This window comes from Meriones unguiculatus, chromosome 11 (genome assembly GCF_030254825.1).
Source record: "Meriones unguiculatus strain TT.TT164.6M chromosome 11, Bangor_MerUng_6.1, whole genome shotgun sequence".
Lineage (NCBI taxonomy): Eukaryota > Metazoa > Chordata > Mammalia > Rodentia > Muridae > Meriones > Meriones unguiculatus.
In genome coordinates, this window is record NC_083359.1 from 82447316 (window position 1) to 82470651 (window position 23336).

Genomic DNA, 23336 nt, shown 5'->3' on the forward strand with positions numbered 1-23336 from the left:
GATGAGATAGCTCTGGAAAGATCTCTCAAGGTCCTTATCTTAGAATACACATAAGAAAACAGGAAACAACCTCAGAACCTGCCACAGAGGGCCTCAGAAAGCCTGTGCCATGCAGACTGTCAAAGCAGATACTGAGCCTGATGGCCAACTGTCAAAGCAGATACTGAGCCTGATGGCAGAGTGAATGGAATTTTATGTAAGAAGTGGGAAATAGTAAGAGCTGGAGAGGACAGGAACTCCACAAGGAGAGCAACAGAACAAGAAAATTTGAACACAGGGAACTTCCCAGAGACTCATACTCCAACCAAGGACTATTCATGGAGATAACCTAGAACCCTGACAATGCAGCCACTTCTGATGAGAACTGATAGACTAAGATCAGAAAGAAGGAGAGGAGGATCCCCCCATCAGTGGACTTGGGGAGGGGCATGCATGCAGAAAGGGGGGGAGGGGGGACCGGGAGGGGAGGAGGGAGGGACTTATGGGGGGATACAAAATGAATAAAGTGTAATTAATAAAAGTTAAATAAAAAAATTAAAAAAAGAATACACATAATTAGTTTTTCCCCCCTCATTAAAATTGAAAGTCAATTTCTACCCCTGTGTACAGTGTTCACAAAACAACCCCATTTACTTTTACTTATTAGATACAGAATTTAGAAATATGGACTGAGTTAAAATTTTGCAAGTGATTAAATGAACATTGTTCACAGCGGGGAAAGATATTTGATATCTTGGCTCTAACATCTATGTTTTGTTTTTAGTTTATATTCTATCTGCAACTACTATCTTTACTGACGACAGGAATAAATTCATACATGATGCTTCAGTCAGCCAAGATATTAGGTAAAGTATATGTAGTAGTCAGAGGTTTACTGGAGAGAAAATGCAAATAAAGTATTAATGGAGGATTGTGTAGGCATTTCTCATGGACCCCAGGAATTGGCTTACAAACAGCTTCTCTTCATTAATGGATTGTGTATAGATAATTCATTGATTGCAACATTGGCTTATATAAATGTTATAGAAGCCAAGTGAATAGAGCATTAAAAAAAAAAAAAAAAAAAAGACAGGTCTTTCGCCTTGTACCAAAAATGTCTAGAGTAATAGGGTGATTCTGCTGTGCCAGGCTGTCCAGAGACCTGGATTCCCCTTTTCTTACTGCTTCTGTGTTCTACAGGTTGCCTTTGTGCTTGTAGGGTAAGAGCTTACCGTGGCTACGGTCTAGTTAATATGAGACGAACTGCTTGTGTCCACTGTCTAAGCAGTTAGCAGGAAGCTTGGATGTGGGGACTGGAGGAGGAGCAGCTTTTCTTCAAGAATAAACCTATCATTTCCATGCACATCCCATTGGCTAGAGCTTCATTTCCTGAGATACATGGGTGACAGACTCTGGAAGTCTATTTTTTTCTGGCTGGCCGTGTTTTTAGTCAAAAGTCAAAGATTCTATTGGCAAAAGGATGAAGGAGGGAAAAGACATTGGGAGACGTCTCCCAGGTTCTGCCATAGCTGCCGATCTCCAAAAGGCATTTGAATTTGGAGACAAAAATATGCATAGATACAATAAAATCACAAATGAGAACATTTAATAATGTCTAAGAGGAAGTTGAAGCTATTTATAATACAATACATAGGAACAGTGAAATAACAAATAAACATATCAGGTAGAAAATCCAAAATAAAATCGTTGGTAGCAGTGGGGTCAAGAGGAGGGGATAACAGCTTGAGTGGGTACTCTGCTAAGGCCTTCCTTTTTTTATTTTTGTGTTTTAAATCACAGGTTTGTGTGCTCTCTCCCTTCCAAGACAAATGGCCATCCAAAATGCCATCCATCACATACAGCAGATTATACTGAACACAATCAATTTATATAAGACAGAAAAAATTTTGACAAACGTTAACTGGAACGTGGTAGAAGAAAAAGCAACGATTGAATATAATCCTGTGAGTTGATACATACAACAATAGTCTTATTTCCCTATTGGGGTCTTCCTGTCTTTCTTGATTCAATATTTATTTTTTTTTATATTCTTGACTCAATATTAAAAACATGATTCTGGGGCCCAGGAGACGGCTCACACAAGCCTCAGGACCCGAGTTTGATTCCCAGCACGCACATAGAAAAGCCTGGTGATGAGTGCATGCTCATGATATCTGTGCCAGGGGCCCTGGAGTTCACCAGCTAGCCACAGCCACCCTACTCCATGGGCTCCCGCTTCCAACTTGGTTCCAAAAGCTGAATGTCTACAATTGTCAAGGAACAAATTTACTTAATAAAGGCCCCCTTGAGAAGTAAAACATAAACAAAAATAAAAAACAAGGTGGATGGCCCTTCTGAGGAACAGCATCTGAGCTTAGACTCTGGCCTCTGCTCACATGTGCACACATGTACCCACACACGGACACACACATATGAACCACATTTGTGTACATGCACAGGCACACATGCTGGGGAAAAAGAGGGAAACTATTTATTAGCTTTGCTCTCCTGGTGAAGCAACTTTAATTCTGTCCCTAAAAAGACAGTCTTGGTGACTGGCCTTCCTGTCAGGTACAAGGAGACTGGACATCTGTCAAAATGAATTCCAAGCAATGACCTTTGCTGAGGTGATACTTCCATCAGGCTGAGCTCCTGAGAAGAGCCCTCCCTGTGTACTAGACAAAGCAGGAAACCCAGACCGAGGTGCAGAGTAGTGAACGTCAGATGGCTTTGGAGGAGAAGTCGGCTGCTAAATCTCCCAAAGGAATATTTCTGTCATGCCAATGGAAAACAACAGTTTCCTAGGGAAGAAGAGCCTTACTCCAGTTAGGCAGAGCTCAGCACGTCAGTGCTGAACCGGTTTTACTGATTTTTAACTTTGTCTTTTCAGATTTTAAAACAGACACACACTGTTCAGGTTTCCCATCTTCCCAGCAGTTCGAATGAGGAGTCCCCAACAGATGAGGTTTTAATAGAAGAGGCCAGATTGCATGTAGCTATTATACAAATGGTTGGTATCATTCAAACAATCTTTTTTTTTTTTTTTTTTTTGTCTTACATGCCTTTAATCCTCACAATTTTGTGGTGACTAATAAACCTTTCTGTTTCCTTATATAGTCTACTGACTGTCAAAATTAGTCTTGGAGTTATGGAAATGTATTTATTTATTGGTGTGTGTGTGTGTTTGTATGTGTATACACATGTGAAGGCCAGAAGTTGATAATGGGTGTCTTTCTCAGGTGCTCTCCACCTTAGTTTTTGGAGACAGTATCTTTTCCTGAACCCAGAGTTCACTATTGGCCAGGAAGCCCTCCTCATCCCCCATTGCTGGAGTATAGGCTAGGACTGAGCCCAGCCTTTCACATGGGTGCTGGGGATTCACACTCCTGCTGGCATGGCATGTGCTTGACTGACTGAGCTGTCTCTGTAGCCTGAGTTATGAAAACTTAGGCAAAACCAAACCTTCCTTCCTTGGGCCTTGACTTCAAGTCACAAACATTTTAACATAGAAAGTTTTAACTGTCACTTTGTGGTCTCTTTAAATAGTTGAAAGGTTGTTGTTGTTGTTGTTATTATTATTATTTGGAGATAGGGTCTCACTAGGTAGCCCAAGCTGATCTTGAACTCATGATGATTCAGTCTCCTGGGTTCTGGAATTACAGGTGTATGTCACCACACTCAGTTGAAACGGCTTTTTTGTAAATGTAATCTGCCGAGTTCTTCTTATATGAGATTCCTACGTGTTTGCTTAACTTCCAGTAGTTCAATGAGTCGACAGAACCCGTGGTGTACTCATGACTGATTGTTGGGGCTAGTAATTATAGTGTGAGTTGGACCAAGAAGCATACAATGGAGCTGGCAAGCTAGCTGCTCAGTGAGTAAGGGCACATATTACCTAGCCTGAAGACGTGAGTTCGATACCCCAGAACCCATTAGTGGAAGGAAAGAACTTATTCCCACAGATTGTCCTCTGGCCTCCTTGTGCTCCCACAAACAATATTACATGCATTTTTTTAAAAACATTTTTTTTGAGGCAGGATTTCACTGTCACCCAGGCAGACCTAGAACTCATGACCATCTTCCTGCCTCTCCAGTGCTAGGATTACAGGTGTAAGGTACAGTTTTAGGCCACTTCATTTATGCTTTGATCCTTTGTAATTTGCATTTAAAAATAAATATATGTAAATAGACATAAATATAAAATATTAAAATGTTAAAAAATGTTTTAGAGTAGCTTTGAAAAGCAGTGTAATGATGGAATCCTCGGAGTAGAGGCAGCTCGGATATTAATTGGTGCAACGAAAAGCTACTGCCCCATTCAAGGAAAGTAAGTGGGACGCTTCTTTAATTGACATGTTTCAAGTAGAATGAATGTGTGACGGTGAACATACTGAGAATTAAATGTCCGGATAGCCCATCTATCATTTCACCTATCTGCATCCACCTATCTGTCCATCTGTTCACCCGTCCATTCATTCATCTATCCAATTAACATTTTTTGTCTTCTCCCTTCTGGCCCTTTTCCTTCCCTACTTCCTTCCACCTTTCTTCTTTCCATCTTTCCCTCCCTTTCTCCCTCCCTCCCTCCCTCCTTTTATTTCTCTCTCCCTCCTTTTCTTTTTTATGCTGGGCCTTGAACCCAGGGCCTTGAGTATGCTAGACAAATGCTGATCACTGTCTGCAGCCCTACCCCTATTTGTCTTGTTTGAATGCCTTTCTCTACCCTGCCTCCTACTCTCATCAGTTTCATAATTTTGGAGAGGATTCAGGCTTAGCTAAGAGACAAGGGGATTCAGGAATGAGAACCAATATAGCTCTAATTGCTCTTAGAATTGTTTTGCTTTTGTATCATCTTCACTAAGTTATTGGGAAAGTTATAGAAGCCTGGATAGTCTTCATAGACTTCCCTCTGGGGATGGCATGAACACTGGAGTAGTTGGCCTGGTGACGCAATGCTAGATGCAGTTCAGTCTGGTGGGAAAAGCTCAGTGTCTTAGAGACGTGTCAATATCTGATCACCGTGCTGGCAAGCATCAGTGAGTGGTCAGTCTGAGACAGTGGTAGAGAGAACAGCTAGGCAGTCATTACTATTTCAACAGTCTGGTAATCTCTGTGGGAGACCTATCTTGACCCATGGATTACATTTGGGAAAGTTGGAGCATTCAGTTGCCTTTAGGGTAGGGTAACATGAAACAAAAAGAAGCATAGTTCCAGAACTCCAAACGGGGCTGGTCTAGAAAAGCTTTAATTAGGTTCTGTCCCAGGTCAGTAATACATCTGGGAACAGGGGCACAAGAATCTCAGGCTAAAAATGTTACTGAAACATGACCATGGTGGACAGGTGAATAGTTTCAGGAGCTAAGGGCTGAGTAGGCATATTCAGTAATCCCACATTAAATTTCTATTTAGCATATTTTTCCCATTTTTATTGTTCTGACTGAGACACTATTTTAAATAATATATGTGTATTTTTTTTAGATTCATGAGTATTTCTGATGTCTCAACTTATGTGAGAGCTAGAAGTTGGCTTATAAAGTTTAAAAACATGTTAAATTACTTGGAATATCACAAAGAAAGGGTACTTTTTAGTGTACCTGGGTAAGTATTATGAATCTTTAATAGTGGCATGCTCACAATATCACCATTTGAACATTTTAGAATATATTACTACTTCTCCCCCTTCCAAACTAATTTTGTGGCAGATGTTAACAGGTTACCTTGTGACTGGACGGTGCGTTTGCCTTTTCTGTTCTGTCTTATCAACTTCATTGACACCCTTATCAGAGAAAATGATGGCATTTTAAGGTTTGCTTATATGCCATGTTGCTATTCATCTGTGTAGAGGTCTGAGCAAGGGTGCACTATATCTATGATGGACTAAATATAGTTTAGTGAAACTCCATTTGTGGGGTAGGATAGTTGTATTAATGTCTAAAAATTAAGGAAACATCAACACTACTTTAAGAATGCCTATCGCTGATTTTCCCAAATATTATAAAATACATATTTTGTTCAGCTTGGGTAGAGTTTTCACTTATATATTGTGAATTTATATAATTTTTAGAGTAGGAAAACAACTTTTTCCCCCCAACAGAGGATGTCCAAACAAGAATATACTAGGAATTGTTTTTGTTTTCTTCCATTGAATAAATTTAAAGAAAACAAGCATAAAAAGTAACATAATTATAAAAAAATTAAACCCCTAGCATTCTGAGATATGTCCAGGAGCATTTATCTCTTTTCTTATTGCTTTGATGAGATACTGGACCTGAAGCAACTCAAGGGAGAATAATTTTGGCTCACAGTTTGAGGAGGCAGTCATCATGGCAGAGGAGGGATGAGACTGAGAGAGTAAGGCTGCTTGATCAGATCTGGGCAGACCAGGAAGATGTGAGAGATGATTGTCTGTCTTTCATTCTCTCCATTCTCTCTGTCCCTCTCTCCCCCTGATGATATCTCCCCACCACATTCTTCTTCATCCTTTGGTTCCCACAATCTTTGCACCCCTCTTCCTAGATGTTCTCTGGCCCTCAGAGACGGTGACATAAATTTTTTTTTTTTTTTGAGGCCAAGCACTCAGTAGTGCCTTATTCTCATAATTTTGACCAGTTATCAGTCCTTGCTTTGTTTGTGGCACGCTATAAAAGCTGTTCCTCTGGTGGAGGCTGAGAGCTGCGCTATGGGTATACACACATATTATTTGGAAGGCAGTTTAACTACATGTGCATTGGACAAAATATCAGCTGCAGGTCCACTGAAAGGATTGTGAGATCCCTGGCCATGGGCTTTCATATATTCCTTCTAGGAGAAATCCAATTGAGATATGGTTGTTTCTCTCAGAACATTCATGCTGATATTGAAGCAGTGGGCATATCTTGCTAGGCAGTTCAGCACCGAAACAGTCAAGGTCTACAGATGACTGTGACTGCTGATGACTTTGCTCTGTCGACAGCCTGCCTAGATAGCACCTTCCATCACTCTGAATGTGAGCCAGCAGGGAGGAAGCTTCCAGCTCAGGGTCAGCTTCCTCCCTCTGTGTTCTGTATGCAGAATGCGTGCTGTCTTCAGCAATAAGGACTGAGAGTGTCTTCCTTGTCCAGTGGGCAAGGAAGCACAGTGGCAATAGCCTGTATTGTTTTGAAAGCTTGTGGGAGCTGCTTGGGCAACAACTCAGAAGGAGGAAATCCCACACACACGGTGTTTCTTAACCCAGTTAAGTAAATAGCTATCATATCAGAGAGCCTCTTTTGTTCAGTTCTATTTTCAATGGATTAGCAAGTTTTAAAAAACGAATATGGTAATTATCAAATAGTTTTTTTCTATTAAATTTTTTTTAACCCAACTGCCATTGCCTGCCATCCCATGGAGGCCTGTGGGGTATTAGAGCAGCCTTTGTGGCAGGCAGCTTTCTCCGACTGCTCCCTTTCTGCCTGGTTCACCTGGGACACAGAGTGAACTAGTGGAGGTGAGCTGGGTGCAGGGCCCAAACCCCATTGCCTGCCATCTGCCATCTGGAGGAGGCCTGTGGGGTGCCAGAGCAGCATCTGCCTTGGCACCCCCTGACAATCAGGGACCAACAGACCTGCTAACACAAGAGACAGCCAGATGCCTAGAGGCGAGTGTCAGAACACAGAAATAAAACTCAGGGCCATATGACACTACCGGAAACCAGCAGTTCTACCACAGCAAGCCCTGGAGATACTATCACACCTAAAGTACAAGAAAAAGACTTAAAATCTGAGGTTATGAAAATGATAGAGGCATTAAAGGAGGAAAATAAATCCCTCAAAGAAATATAGGAAAACATAATAAAAAAGGTAAAAGAACTGAGTAAGTCCCTTAAAGAAATACAGGAAAATACAATCAAATAGGAGAAGGAAATGAATAAAATTGTTTAAGACCTAAAAATGGTACTAGTAGCAATAAAGGAAGCATAATCTGAGGCAATCCTGAAGATGGAAAATGTAGAGAAGAGAACAAGAACTACGATGCACGCATCACCAACAAAATAGAAGAGATGGAAGAGAGAATCTCAGGCATAGAAAATACGATTGAGGAAATCAATATATCAGTCAAAGAAAATGTTAAGTATAAAAAGCTCCTGACACAAAACACCCAAGAAATCTGGGACACTATGAAAAGATCAAGCCTAAGAAATAATAGGAATAGAAGAAGAAGGAGAAGACTCCCACTTCAAGGCCCCAAATTATTTTCAACAAAATCACAGAAGAAAACTTTCCCAACCTACAGAAAGAGATGCCTGTAAACATACAGGGAGCGTACAGAACACCAAATAGATTAGACCAGAAAAGAGAATCATCCTGCCACATAATGATCAAAACACTAAATGTACAGATCAAAGAGAGAATATTAAAAGCTGCAAGGGATTCTAGGTTAATCAAAATATATGGAGGACACATCATACTCATCAAAGGAAAAATCAACCAAGATTATGTCTCAATTCTGAACATTTTTGCCCCAAATGCAAGGGTACCCAGATTTATAAAAGAAACATTACTAAAGCTTAAATCACACACCTAATCCCACATATTAGTAGGGGGAGACTTCAACACCCCACACTCTCCAAAGGACAGATCATTGAGACAGAAACTAAATAGGGAAATAATGAAACTAACAGACATCATAAATCAAATGGACCTAACAAATATCAATGGGACATTTCACCCAACACAAAAGAATATATCTTCTTCTCAGCACCACATGGAACCTTCTCCAAAATTGACCATATACTCGGTCACAAAGCAAGCCTCAACAGATACAAGAAGATTGAAATAACCCTTTGTATCATATCAGACAACCATGGATTAAAGCTGGAACTCAACAACCACAGAAACAACAGAAAGCCTACAAATTTATGGAAACTAAACAACTCCCTACTCAATGACCGCTGGGTCAGGGATGAAATATAAAAAAAGAAATTAAAGACTTTTTTAGTATTCAATGAAAATGAAGGTACAACATACCCAAACTTATGGGACACAATGAAAGAAATGCTAAAAGGAAAGTTCATAGCACTAAGTGCCTTCATAAAGAAATTGGAAGGCAAATGGGATGGACATCAGAAGAGGGAGAAAATGGAACAGGACGGGAACCTACCACAGAGGGCCTCTGAAAGACTCTACCCAGCAGGGTATCAAAGCAGATGCTGAGACTCACAACCAAACTTTGGGCAGAGTGCAGGGAATCTTATGAAAAGAGATTGAAAGACTTGGAGGTGACAGGAACTCCACAAGGAGAGCAACAGAAGCAAAAAAATCTGGGCACAGGGGTCTTTTCTGAGACTGATATGCCAACCCAGGACTGTGCATAGATATAACCTAGAACCCCTGCACAGATGTAGCCCATGGCAGCTCAGTCTCCCAGTAAGGGGAATAGGGACTGTCTCTGACATGAACTCAGTGTCTGGCTCTTTGATCACCTCCTGCTGAGGGGGGTGGGCAGCCTTTCCAGGCCACAGAGGAAGACAATGCAGCTAGTTCTGATGAGACGTGAGAGGCTAGAGTCAGGTAGAAGGGGAGGAAGACCTTTCCTATCAGTGGTCTTGGAGAGGGGCATGGGAGGAAATGAGGGAGGGTGGGATTGGGAAGGAATGAGACGGGGCTACAGCTGGGATACAAAGTGAAAAAACTGTAATAAAAAAAAAAAGAAATTGGAAAGATCCCATACTAGTAACTTGGAAGCACATCTGAAAGCTCTAGAACAGAAAGAATCAAAAACACCAAAGACTAGATGGCAGGAAATACTCAAACGCAGGGCTGAAATCAATAAATTGGAAACAAAGAGAACAATACAAAGAATCAATGAGACCAACAGCTGCTTCTTTGAGAAAATCAACAAGATAGACAAACTCTTAGCCAAACTAACTAAAAGGCAAAGGGAGAGTAAATTATCAAAATCAGAAATGAAAAGGGGGACATAGCAACAGACAAAAAAATGAGGAACTCCAAAAAATCCAAAAATGATAGATTTCACCTACCCAAGTTAAATCAAGATCAGGTAAACAGTTTAAATATTCCTATAACCCCTAAGGAAATAGAAGCAGTCATCAAAAGTCTCCCATAAAGCAAGCAAGCAAGCAAACAAACAAAACACCAGGGCCAGATGATTTGGGCACAGAATTCTATCAGACATTCAAAGAAGAGTTAATACCAATACTCCTCAAACTATTCCACAAAATAGAAACTGAAGAAATATTGCCAAACTCATTCTATGAAGCCATGGTCACCCTGATACCTAAACCACATAAGGACTCAACAAAGAAGAAAATTTCAGACCAATTTTACTCAGAAACATTGATGAAAAAATACTCAATAAAATACTTGAAAACCAAATCCAAAAACACATCAACTACATCATCCACGTGATCAAGTAGGCTTTATCCTAGGTAAGCAGGGATGGTTCAACATACGAAAGTCCATCAATGTAATCCACCACATAAACAAATTCAAAGAAAAAAAAACATGACCATCTCATTAGATGCAGAAAAAGCTTTTGACAAAATCCAACACCCCTTCATGACGAAAGTCTTAGAGAAATCAGGGATACAAGGCCCATATCTAAACATAATAAAGGAAATATACAGCAAGCTGATAGCCAACATCAAGTTAAATGGCAAGAAACTCAAAGCAATTCTAATGAAATCAGGGACAAGACAAGGCTGACCACTCTCTCCATATCTCTTCAACATAGTCCTAGCTAGAGCAGCAAGACAACTAAAGGAGATCAAGGGGATACAAATCAGGAAGGAAGAAGTAAAGGAAGAAGTAAAAGAATTCCTATTTGCAGATATGATAATATATATAAGTGTCCCCCAAAATTTCACCAGAGAACTCCTATAACTGATGAACAGCTTCAGCAGAGATTAATTAAAAGATTAACTAAAAAAAAAATCAGTAGCCCTCTTGTACACAACAACAAACAGTCTGAGAAAGAATTTAGAAAACTACACCTTTCACAATAGCCATAAATAATATAAAATATCTTGGTATAGCTCTAACCTAGCAAGTGAAAGACCTGTATGATAAGAATTTCAAGTTTCTAAAGAAAGAAACTGAAGATCTCAAAAGATGGAAAGATGTCTCATGCTTGTGGATTGTTAGGATTAACATAGTAAAAATTGCCATTTTACCAGAAGCAATCTACAGAGTCAGTGCAATCCCCATCAAAATACCAACACAGTTCTTTACAAACTTTGAAAGAACCATTCTAAACTTCATATGGAAAAACAAAAAACCCAGAATAGCTAAAATAACCATATACAATGAAAGAACTTCTGGAGGTATCTCCGCCCATGACTTCAAGCTGTGCTTCAGAGCAGTAGTAATAAAAACTGCACGGTACTAGCTTAGAAATAGACTGGTTGACCAATGGAATTGAATTGAAGACCTAGAAATAAACTTACACACCTACAGACACTTGATTTTTGATAAAGGAGCCAAAACTATACAATGGAAAAAAGACAGCATCTTCAACAAATGATGCTGGTCTAACTGGGTATCTACATGTAGAAAAACGCAAATAGATCCATATATATCACCGTGTACAAAATTAAAGTCCATGTGGATCAAAGACCTGAATAGCACACCAGATACACTAAATCTATTAGAAGAGAAAGTGGGAAAGATCCTTGAACTCATTGGCAGAGGAGATAACTTCCTGAACTGAACATCAACAGCTCAGGCTTTAAAAATCACCAATTAATAAATGGGACCTCTTGAAAGTGAAAAAGTTCCAAGACGCAAAGGACACTGTCAATAGAATGAAATGACAATCTACAGATTGGGAAAAGATCTTCACCAATCCTACATACAAGAAAGGGCTAATATCCAAAATATAAACTCAAGAAATCAAACAAATAAACAAAATAACCCAATTAAAAAATGGGGCACAGATCTAAATAGAGAATTCTCAGCAGAGGAAATCTCGAAAGGCTAAGAAGCACTTAAAGAAATGCTCAATGTCCTTAGTCGTCAGGGACATGCAAATCAAAATGACTGAGATTCCATCTTACACCTGTCAGAATGGCTAAGATCAAATCTCGAGTGACAGCACATGCTGGCTAGGATGTGGAGAGAGGGGCACACTCCTTTCTTGCTGGTGGGAGTGCAAACTCGTACAACCACTTTGGAAATCAATCTGATGCTTTCTCAGAAAATTGGGAATAGTGCTACCACTCCTGGTATGTACTCAAAAGACGATCCACCATACAACCAGGACATTTGCTCAACTACGTTCACAAAAGCTTTATTTACAACAGCTAGAATCTGGAGACAACCTAGATGTCTCTCAACTGAAGAATGGTTAAAGAAACTGTGGCATATTTACACAATGGAATACTACTCAGCTTTTAAAAACAAAGAAATCATGAAATTTGCAGACAAATGGATGGAACTAGAAAAGATCATCCTGAGTGAGGTAACCCAGACCCAGAAAGACACACATGGTATGTACTTACTTTTAAGTGCATTTTAACTATATAGTACAGGATAAACAGACTACAAGGCACAGACCCAAAGAAGATAAGTAACATTGAGGATCCAAGGGAGGATGCATAAATCTAACTTGGAATGGGAAATAGAACTGACAGAGGTAGTGGCTGAAGAGAGGGAACAAGATAGGAGAGGGGTACAGAGAATTATGGGGGTGGAGATCAAATCCTGGGGAGAGTGAGGACAAGAGGAAAGAAGGCCTGTAGAGAAAAAGAGAAACTGAGGGTGGAGACATCTCTGTGACAAGCTGGAGACCTAAGTCAGGGTAGGCTCCTGGGAGGATAAGAGGGTGACTCAAGCAGAGACTCTTAATAGCAGAGGCCATAGAGACTGAAGAGGACACCCTCTAACTAGACTAGTCTCCTAGCAGAGGGAGGGGAGCACCAACCCACCCACAAAAACTTTGACCCAAAATTTACCCTGCCTACAAGATGCACAAGGATAAAGATAAGAGTAGATAGAGAGAGGTTGAGGGAATGTCCAACCAAATGCCTGGCTCAACCAAAGACCCACCCTATGGGAGATTGCCAACCCCTGACGCTATGAACAATACCCTACTAAGCTTGCAGACAAAAACTATCAGAGTTGTAGGCATCTTGTGGAAGAAGTTGGAAAAGGACCTGGAGGTGACAGGAACTCTACAAGAAGACCAACAGAGCCGACTAACCAGGGTCCAGAGGGGCTTGCTGAGGCTGAGGCATCAACCAAGGACTATGCATGGACTGGATCTAGATCCCCCTACAAAGATGTAACCAATGGGCAACTTAGGCTTCATGTGGGTCCTCACATAAGGAAAGTGGGAACCGTATCTGACATAGATTCTCTTGCCAGCTTTTTGATCATCTCCCCCTGGCAGGAATGCCTTGCCAGGCCACGGGGAAAGAAGACCTGCTCAATCCTGATGAGACTTGATGAGCTGGTGGTAAAGGGACCGTTCCTTTTCTGAGAAATATGGGAGGGTGAAAGGGCAGGGAAAGTGGGACTGGAGGTGAACAGGGGTGGGGCTACAACCAGAATATAAAGTGAACAACAACAACAAAAAATTTTTAAACAATGCTGATAAATAACATATTTTCCTCTATGCTTATTGTTTCTTTGTAGTGAGAATTTTAGTTTCTTTAAAAAAAACCACAAATATTGTAAGAATATATTTTTATTTTAATCTCAGGTGTGGGATATGGGGGTGTTCCAGATTGTCCACAGCAGCTGACTATGATTTGTCTCGTTCTCTAGCAGAGGCGTGATTTTGCAAGCTGCAGATAGCTTCTGTGAGTGTGTGATGTTTGGAATTCTGAGGACTCTTCAGAGGGTATCCGGATTGTTGGTGGTGGCAGGGTTGTTGTTGGGTTGTTGGCTGGTTGCTGTTGGTCGTTGTTGGTTGCAGTTTGTTAAGTAGTCATGTGCGAAGAAGAAACAACAATAAGAAGAAATTAGATATCCTGACAGCAAATATCAAACTTACCCCAAGGAACTCAGAGCTCCTAGTCAGCACAGGAAGCAGTCTATGAAACGTCACCCCCTTTCATCTCTCTCTATTTTTTTTTTTTTGGTCTCCTATCTAGTGTTATAGGGTTGAAAAGCTGGAAAAAGGGGTGGAAGAACCCACAAAGTAGACAAACTCTGGCTACATTTTTTTTTTGTTTTTGATTTATTATATCCATTAACAGAGCCATCCTTTTGCCTTCCTCTATTATAATCTGTGCATAAAATATGCTTGTTATTGTTGTTATTATTATTACTATTATTGTTTTGGTTTTCTTGAGACAGTATTTCTTTGTGTAGCTCTGGCTGACCCAGAACTCACTCAGTAGACCAGGCTGGCCTCTTACTCAGCAATCTGCCTGCCTCTGCCTCCCAAGTGCTAGGACTAAAGGCATGTGCCACCATGCTCTGCTGTATGCTTGTTATTCTTACTTATCTACTTCATATTATTTCTATTTTGTTTAGACAGATGTTGGACTTCCCTGCTTACTGGTTATACTTTCAAATACCTAATATTTTATTTGCTGTTATTTTTTTCAGGAATAATAAATTTCTGATTTTTGTCTATCGCGTTATAATTTCAGAAGAGTTTGAATATGCAACACATGTTGTATCAATAATGTATATTTTCCCTGTGATAATACATTTTTGGCCAGTTGCAAGAGAGTTAAACATATCGGCACTGATATCCATAAACTACTATTTTATGTTTTTGTATGCATTAGAATCAGCACTGAAGGTATTGTGGAAAATAGAAATACGTTGCATAAAAGATAATTAAGATATTCCGAATCCACTTTTTCCACCTTATTACCTAAATAACTTGACATCAGAAGCTATTTGCTATTACATCTGATGGGATCCTGGAATGTTAACAACCTTAGTCCTAGTCTTAGACATCAGCTAAGTTTCATAAAGGTAGAGAGACTCCCAAGGATTAGGTGAAAGAAAACTGAACATTTCAGACATAGATGCTTCCCTTAAATTCTTCCTGAAATAATGCAGGAAATGAATAAACAGATACACATGGACTGGATGGAGAGCCACACGTCAAGACAGATGGTTCAGTGATAGTAGATCACCATGCTTCCTTATTAATAGTATTACAGCAACCCTGTTTACTGATTTTAAAATTCTGAACCACATTAAGCATTCTGATGTGGAAAATTAATAACTTAGGGGAATTTTAGACAAGCACCTTAAAATTCAGCTTTTAGACTGTAACTCATGGGGCTGGAGAGATGGCTCAGTGGCTAAGGACAGGCACCACCCTACCAGAGGGCCCAAATCCAGTTCCCAGCATCCATACTAAGTGGCTCACAATTACTCACAACTGTAACTCCAGATTCTGAACATCTGATGCTCTCTTCTGGACTGTATGGGCACCAGCACTCTTCTGGTGTACACAATCATAAACTCAGGTGAATACACACACACACACATAAAATAAAAAAGTAACATTTAGGATACAACTCATTTCTAGGTTACTTCAATTTTAAGTATTTTCCTATACATGTCGATATATAGTTTTCAAGGAGTAACAGACATTCTATTTGTGTTTTTTTTTAAACAGATACTAATTTTAAAAAGGAAATATTTTCTTCAGAATTGGAACACTTTGGATTTTTTCATCATACTTATTGGAATTGTTGATATACTGTGCATGTACTTCATCAAGCTGAGACCAGACAGCTTGCTTCTCATCCAGGTCACAGTGGTGATAGGATATTTAAGAGTAATCAGGTTTTTTCCTATCTTCAAGGTAAGGCTGCTTATGTTAAAATACTGTTTTTCTGTACAGTTTACTAAATGATTTAATAAGCTTCACTGTTTGGAGAGAAATAAGAGAAGGGGTTGTGTCTTCCAGAATGTTCCTCTAAAAGATGCTTGTTTGGTTTGCACTCATACCATGTTTTTCTCACAGCTTACACCTTGCCTTCACAGAGGTTTTCCCAATCACCCTAGACAAAGGCAGAGACCTGGGCTCTACACCCTTGGCTTTACAGCCCATTCTTTTTGTCCTCATCTGTATGCCTAATTTTTATTTTCCTTCTATTTATTAGTGACAAAAATTTAGTGTTCATAAGAATTGCTATTCAGAGTTTCATATGTAAAATCCACTTAAAGGAATAGTTTTGATTCTGTGATGTTTGCCTTATGAGTTGAGATATGAGCTAAGGGTTCATATATGAGACATACATATGTATCATGATACATATTTGTAAGATATGTGATCATGTGTGATACAAACTACTGGAAATCAAAATGAGTACTGAGGGTAGGACTTAGCATGGAAGAATTCTCTTTACACAGTCAGGTTTTATGCAGCTATCTTGTGCACATAAGTGCAAGATAATTGTTTTTTTTTAAATATTAAATAGTAGTTTATTCACTTTGTATCCCAGCTATAGCCCCCTTCCTCATTCCCTTCCAATCCCACCCTCCCTCCCTTATCTCCTCCCATGCCCCTCTCCAAGTCCCCTGATAGGGGAGGTCCTCCTCCCCTTCCATCTGACCCTAGCTTATCAGGTCGCATCAGGACTGGCTGCATGGTCCTCCACTGTGGACTGGCAAGGCTGCACCCCCTCAGGGGGTGGTGATCAAAGAGCCAGATACTGAGTTCATGTCAGAGACAGTCCCTGCTCCCCTTATTAGGGTACCCACTTGGATACTGAGCTGCCATGGGCTACATCTGTGCAGGGGTTCTAGGTTATATTCATGCATGGTCCTTGTTGGAGTATCAGTCTCAGAAAAGTCCCCTGTGCCCAGATATTTTGGTTCTGTTGCTTTCCCTGTGGAGCTCCTATTCTCTCCAGGTCTTACTATCTTCTCTTTCTTTGCACTCTGCCCAAAGTTTGGTTATTAGTTTCAGCATCTGCTTTGGTACACTGCTGGGTAGAGTCTTTTAGAGGCTCCTGTCCTGTTTCCTGTTTTCTCCCTCTTCCAATGTCCATCCTGTTTGTTTGTTTGTTTGTTTGTTTGTTTGAGACAGGGTTTCTCTGCATAGACTTGGCTGTCCTGGACTCACAGAGATCCTGTAGACCAACCCTGTAGACCATCGGCTGGCCTCGAACTCACAGAGATCTGATTGCCTCTGCCTCCCTTGAGTGCTGGGATTACAGGTGTGTGCCACTGCACCTGGTTAAGATAATTTTTGTTTTTCCTAGGCAGAGTTTCTTTCTGTAGTGCTGGATGTCCTGGAACTCAATCTTTAGACCAGGCTGGCCTTGAACTTGGAAATTCCATTGCCTCTGCCTTCCAAGTGTTGGGATTAAGGACATGTGCCACCACACCTGGTACAAGATAATTATTTTAGAAATAGTACTTTATGAAAAGCTTTAAAGATGGAATAAGGTTTTAGAGATATACTATTGTGTAAACCAAATTTTTGTGTGACTTTTTTGGCAGAGATGTGGAAAAACTGACTGTACACCTCAAATGGGGCATCAATGACAGGCAAAAGGAATGATTTCCAGTCCACCCTGGCAAACTTATGAGTTTATTGGTGTTACAGAGATGTGGGTGACTCAAAGTTTCCTTTTCCCAGCAGTCTTTGCCATTAAATAATTTTGGGAAGAGGCTTTTTTTTTTTTCTTTTTTTGAGATTAATTTATTATGTAGATAGTGTTCTGCATGCAGGTCAGAAGAGGGCACCGGATCTCACTATAGATGGTTGTGAGCCTACCATGTGGTTGCTGGGAATTGAACTCAGGGCCTCTGGAAGTTCAACCAGTGCTCGCAACCTCTGAGCCATCTCTCTAGTCCAGGAAGAGGCTTTGTGACCCTTGTAAGTTTCAGAGACTTTCTGATACTTTTGAGTGGTTTATTTCCTGAGTCTTAAGGAGCCTTCCTCCGGAATAGAATGTTTCAGTTTAGAGGAGATTTTTTTTTTTTTTTTTGTCATTCTTGTCCAATAATGTATTTTATTTTATTTTTTTTATCAGTTACATTTTATTAACTCTGTATCCCAGCCGTGTCCCGATCCCTCATTCCCTCCCAGTCCCTCTCTCCCTCCCTCATCTCCACCGTGCCCCTTTCCAAGTCCACTGATAGGGGGGACCTCCTCCCCATTCATCTGATCCTGTTTTATCAGGTATCTTCAGGACTGGCTGCAAAGCCCTTAGAGGAGATTGTTAAACAACAAATCTATTCAGAGTGCCCCCAGCAATTCTCAATTAGATAGCCCTTCTGTTTAGTACTGCCTGAACAAAATCTTAATAAAGTATATTTAAGAAATCAATATTATTATATATTTGGGTTTTTTATTTGAGCGTTTACCCTTTGCCAGGAACCGGGTAAAGCACTTTATATAACTTACCAGTTACACTCTTGTGATAGCCTTGTGAGGTAGATGCAGCTTCTACATAAAGCTAGGCACCCTAAAAATTAGACTCAGCCCAATGTGACTTTGAAAAGAAACTTATCTGCCTCAGTGAAGCTTGGGAGAATATTGGAGATCTTGATGTTATTTGCCCTAGGAGTGGTAGTGTAAGACCTGGGGTCTCACAGCTCAGGAGTTCAATCGCGCCCTTCCCAGAAACTCCCCCAGACCAAGACTTGTTGCAAAAGCAAGAGGTTTATTAACCATTGTACAATGGGGTCACCCCTGCCGGTCAGCAAAGAGTGGCACCAGAGACAAAGGCCTTTAGGTTTTTAAAAGAAAAATTGCGGGAGATTTGAAGTTCTAGTTTCGGCAATTTAGGATTGGATAAGGAAGCTATAAAGTAAGATAATTGGTTAGTCTTAGGTGCTCAAGCTTGGCCAGTCCTGCTAAGTGTGGATGCAGCTGCAATTGACGGTGGGGGTGGTTAGTTCATCCTTGAAGATTAGGGCTGCGGGCTCTTGGCTGGAGATCAAAAGCTACTCAGAAGAAGTCTAGGTTTGTTGCTAAGAAACGCTATCTCAAGGACAAGGGTCTGGTCGTTCTTTTGCTGAGTGAAGGTCATTGCTTGCTTGCCCTTTTTTTATATCTGTCCTCACAGATAGGGTCACATTCCTTCACTCTCTGGAAAGGTACTAAGAGGCTTTAGCTTAACCTGGACCTAAAACTCAAAACTATAGGCTTTAGAGGACATATAGGTTACAAAGTTAGCCTAACCCTTTCAGTAGTTAGCTCAGTGGGCATCAGTGTGTCACAGAGGAAAGCTTTGGAAATATTTTCTTTAAACGAGATCCCCAACCCCAAGTTCATAGTCCAAAAGGCAGCTAAGAAAGTCTTCTTCTGTTCTTTTAATTCCTTCACTACTATTTTCTTTTTATTTCCTCTTAATATTTCCTTACCACCAGCATGTCCTCTGTTGTGTGATTGACAGTGGTTTGTGATTGACAGCCCTGCTGTGTGATTGACAGTGGTTTCAGCAGATTTCCAGACCTTACGTATTGTACGCATTTTGCTCAGGAGGAAATGGAGTCCTCAGAGTCATGGGTTACTTGCTGAAGGTCACAGATCTGGCCACTGGAGAGCTGGTAGAAAAGATCCTTATTCTCTTAAGTCCTTGCACTGGCTGGCCTCGGCCTAAAAGTAGAGACCTGTGGAACAAGGAAGGAAGGTGGCCTGCCTGGTGCAGAGAGCAGGTTTATTCTTCCCCAGCGGTTACCCGGGTTACTGGGCCACCCACCGCTTGTGCTTTCTGAAATCGGACAGTCTAGAGACTGAGAGACAGGTGCATGCTAGAGAGTCCACCTAAAGCCACAGAGTCATTTATTCATAAAACTTTGATTTCTTCAGGGAGTGACTGCAAACCCAAGTGTGTGTGGAATCAGAGGCCCTTTGGAGACAGGCCCTGCCAGATCGCACCCCGCAGCGTCTGGCTCTACTTCAGGGAGAGACCCAAACTCTGCATTTCTAGAAAGTTCCTGGACGTGTTTTTGTTGGCCTATACATGACACTGAGAACCTTTGCTGGGGATGATGTTTTTCTTCACAATTGTCTTTCTTCCTTTCTTTGTTAAAAATTTATCATGGGATTTTTCAAATAAAACTATATTTTTATTAATTCTCCTCTTCTCTCCCAACCCTCTCCTCTTCTTGTAACTCCCCTCTTGTCAGGCTCTTTTCTACTTTACATCGCACATGCTCTGTTGCCCTCCCTACTGTCCTCAGTGCCTTCTAGCCCTCCTGTGAGGTCTCCATCGTGGTTTTGTGGCCTGTAGCCACACTCACCCCTGCTTATGCACATAACCATTGCAAACTAGAGCCTCATGAAAGAACATATACTGAATGAAATGTATGATTTTCCCACCCCTGTTATTCCAGATTATAATACCAATACTAATCAATATGGCAGATGTACAGATCAAAAAGAGCCTCAGCTTGATGTACAGTATTACAAAAGGCTATGTCAAAAGTCAGGAAGATGCCAAACTTTTGGTAAGGCAAATTTCTGGTCGTGAATCAATTTATCAGGTAAGAAACAAGCAGTGGCCTTTTTAAAATTTTTTTCAGGAGATGGTGTGGATGGGAATGGCTTTACTTAGAAGTATTCATATCTTGTAAGGTCAGTTTGTCATGTATTTGACCAACAGACAGATTTCAGTAGTCAAACAGGTTCAACTATTTGTTATACAAGATGCTTCAGAGAACAGTCTGAACTTTTAATTTGCGTGTGGGTGTGCGCACACAAGCTTGTGATCTCGAGTGTGCTCTCGCATGTGGATGCATGGTTGTGTGTGGGTGGGTGCAATTGGGTGTGCTATGTGAGACCCTATCTCCAACAAAACAAGACACAACAAAACAAAACCACCCAAACCAAACTAAAGCCAAACCAAACCAAACCAAAACGAACCAACCAACCAACCAACCAACCAAACAAACAAACAAAAAACACCAGAAAGAGAACTGAAAACACTGAAGGAAGCCAGAATCGAACTGGGCGCTGGTGGAGCATCATGGTGAAGTTCATGGTTGTGGAATCACTGCTGGCGATGAGATAGAGGCGAAAGTTGAGTAAGTCAAGTCCTGTTTTGCAGTCTGAAAGGATGGACCAGTTGGGATCAGCAGCTTTATTTGAAGCTGTCCTGAGGGCAAGCTCTGATGAAGAGCAACTGAAGCAGTCTTAGGCAGAACAGAGTAGGATGCTGGAATAGCTGTGTCAGCATTTCAGCATCTTCCAGGATGAATCCTGTCAGGTCTGATCCAACATCACCAGTGTCCAGTTCTTTTGCCCTGAAAACATAAGATCTCTTACAAGAAATACGTAGTCTTGTAAGGTATGTACAGGATGCATAGAATCAATTAAGGATGTTTTCTTTTTCTGTTCTTTGCATGAGCAGAAGAAAGATATTTATCTTTCTTAAGCCATTCTGGATAGCATACCAATCTTCCCTATACCATTTAAAAGAATGGCATGATAAGTCTTGAGGATTTTGTAGCCAACAATATTTATTGACTATGCATAGCTGAGGTTCTGGCTGGAATTTCTCAACATTTGGAGACTGGACCACAAATGTTAGTGCTAACTTAAACAACCACTTTTCCCCTATTTCCATTGGGCCCTCCAATAAGGCATCTTATGCCTCAAATCAGCAGAAAGCAATCTTAAGAAGACAAAGGTCCCATTCCCTTAGGTTGGAATGGAACAATGTCTCATTCCCTTAGGTTGGGGTGGGTAGGTTTTGGTTATTCTGTTGGGCTATGGATGTTCGTCATCATTTAGTGGAGTTAATTATGAAGTAGTCTTGATCAGGGAAAAAGCAAGGTTTAGGAACTTAGACTCAGGTATTTCTCTCTTTTCTTTTCTCTATTCTTCTTTCCTTCATAGGTAAGGGGAAGGGGGTTGAGAAGAAGAAAGCGGGGATTAATATAGGGGTAATACAGAAATAATAGGATATAAAGGTAGGTCATCGAATCTGCTCTTCAACTTAGTACTATTGTCATTCTCAAATATAGTTCACTTACACTAATATGGACTATTGTATATTGGTACAGATTTAAAGTTTTCATTGGTGTAGATTTTTGGATATTGATACAGATTTAAGATAATATTTGGTTACAACATGCTAAGATATCGTACCTATGAAACTCTTAAAACTACAATGTTAAGTTCTAGTCCTTTTGAAAGCTGTTATAACCAACTATTTAGGATAATTAAGAAATGCATATTAGCAGTTACACAATAAAGCTCATGGTAATACTAGTTTAGTTAATTACAAAAACATGTTTCCTAGCTTGACAGATAAAAAAAAAAAAGCTAGAAAAAAACAATCCAGGTAAGATAGATAGATGGTCTTCTAAAACCTTGGAGATCCACACAATGTGACATTTAAAGATTTTATTAACTTAAGACTTTCTGACATGAGGTAGTCTGCTCCTGGAAACACCCCCACTCCACTTCAAAGAGCAGCAAAGGCTTCATGTGTGACAAGCTAGTCACTGAGTGAGAGAATGCCCTTATGTCAAAGACAGAATACTGTCCAAAACTGGGCAGACTGGATGCAGGAGAGTTGACTGCCAAGCTTTGTAAGGACAAGGTAGATAAGTCCTTTATAATTCCTGCTTCACAGAAGAGTCTGTCAAATAGTCTGAGCTAGAACGCTGAAGATGATGCTCCAACATCATGTAGAAATTTTAGGTGACTGTCCAGGCAGCAGACTGCCTCTGTCATCTCTATAGTTTTGGGAGCTGTTGCCTGTGCTTTTAATAATTTTATTTCTTCTCAAGTCTCTGATGGAGTTGAAAACTAGATAGATATAGTCTTAGTTGCTTTAGTTGCTTAGTTGCTTTAGGAGTTAAGATGTTTTTAAGTCTAGATAGATGTTTTTAGGTTGATAGAGATTGATTTAGGCTCAGAATTTTAGATTCACCAAGATAGTAAAGAAGAGGTTCTCTCCTCTTCAAGCTTGCCAAATACAAAGATGTAAAACACTATGATTGTAACTTTTATACATAGTTTTCCTGGTTGTTTTGTGATTCTTCTTGCTGTATGTAGCTTATTGTATATAGTATGACAATAAAGATGTATATGTAAAGGGGGGCTTTTAGTAGACTAACAGGGGGAATTATGGAGGAAAAAAAAAGTTGGGTAAGTCAAAGATGAGCCGCTGGTCCAAAAAGAGTTGACAAGTAAAAAGTCCAATATGTGACTCAGCTTGCTACTCCAGTCCTAGTCAGAGACAGCCTGTGTCAAACCTCTCCTGCTTGCCATAATCATTTAATCACGTTCACATGGATGATCTCTAGGCTTAGCCCTTGTTTCAGCTTTTTCTAGAACTTCCAGATTTTTCCCCCTTTGCCACGAGAACTCCTTGGGGTGATTTTCTAGATTTCTCTTCCAGTCCTCGGCTGTGTCCTCCAGTCCTCTGTTGTCTCCCTTTTGCTCTTCTGAGGACCTAGTAAACCATTGTCTTAAAAATGTGACAGTCATGTTCC

At 40.4% G+C, this 23336-nt stretch overlaps 1 protein-coding gene across 1 annotated transcript in view; it reads left to right on the forward strand.

Moving 5' to 3' along the window:
* Positions 1-23336, forward strand: part of Slc9c2 (solute carrier family 9 member C2 (putative)) — a 69901-nt gene that overhangs the window by 23346 nt on the left and 23219 nt on the right. The window contains exons 10-17 of the mRNA XM_060365093.1: positions 764-845; positions 1780-1943; positions 2870-2989; positions 4209-4306; positions 5458-5577; positions 14511-14709; positions 15544-15732; positions 20226-20375. Of these exons, the coding sequence (XP_060221076.1) occupies positions 764-845; positions 1780-1943; positions 2870-2989; positions 4209-4306; positions 5458-5577; positions 14511-14709; positions 15544-15732; positions 20226-20375 (1122 nt within the window). The remainder of the gene's footprint in view (positions 1-763; positions 846-1779; positions 1944-2869; positions 2990-4208; positions 4307-5457; positions 5578-14510; positions 14710-15543; positions 15733-20225; positions 20376-23336) is intronic.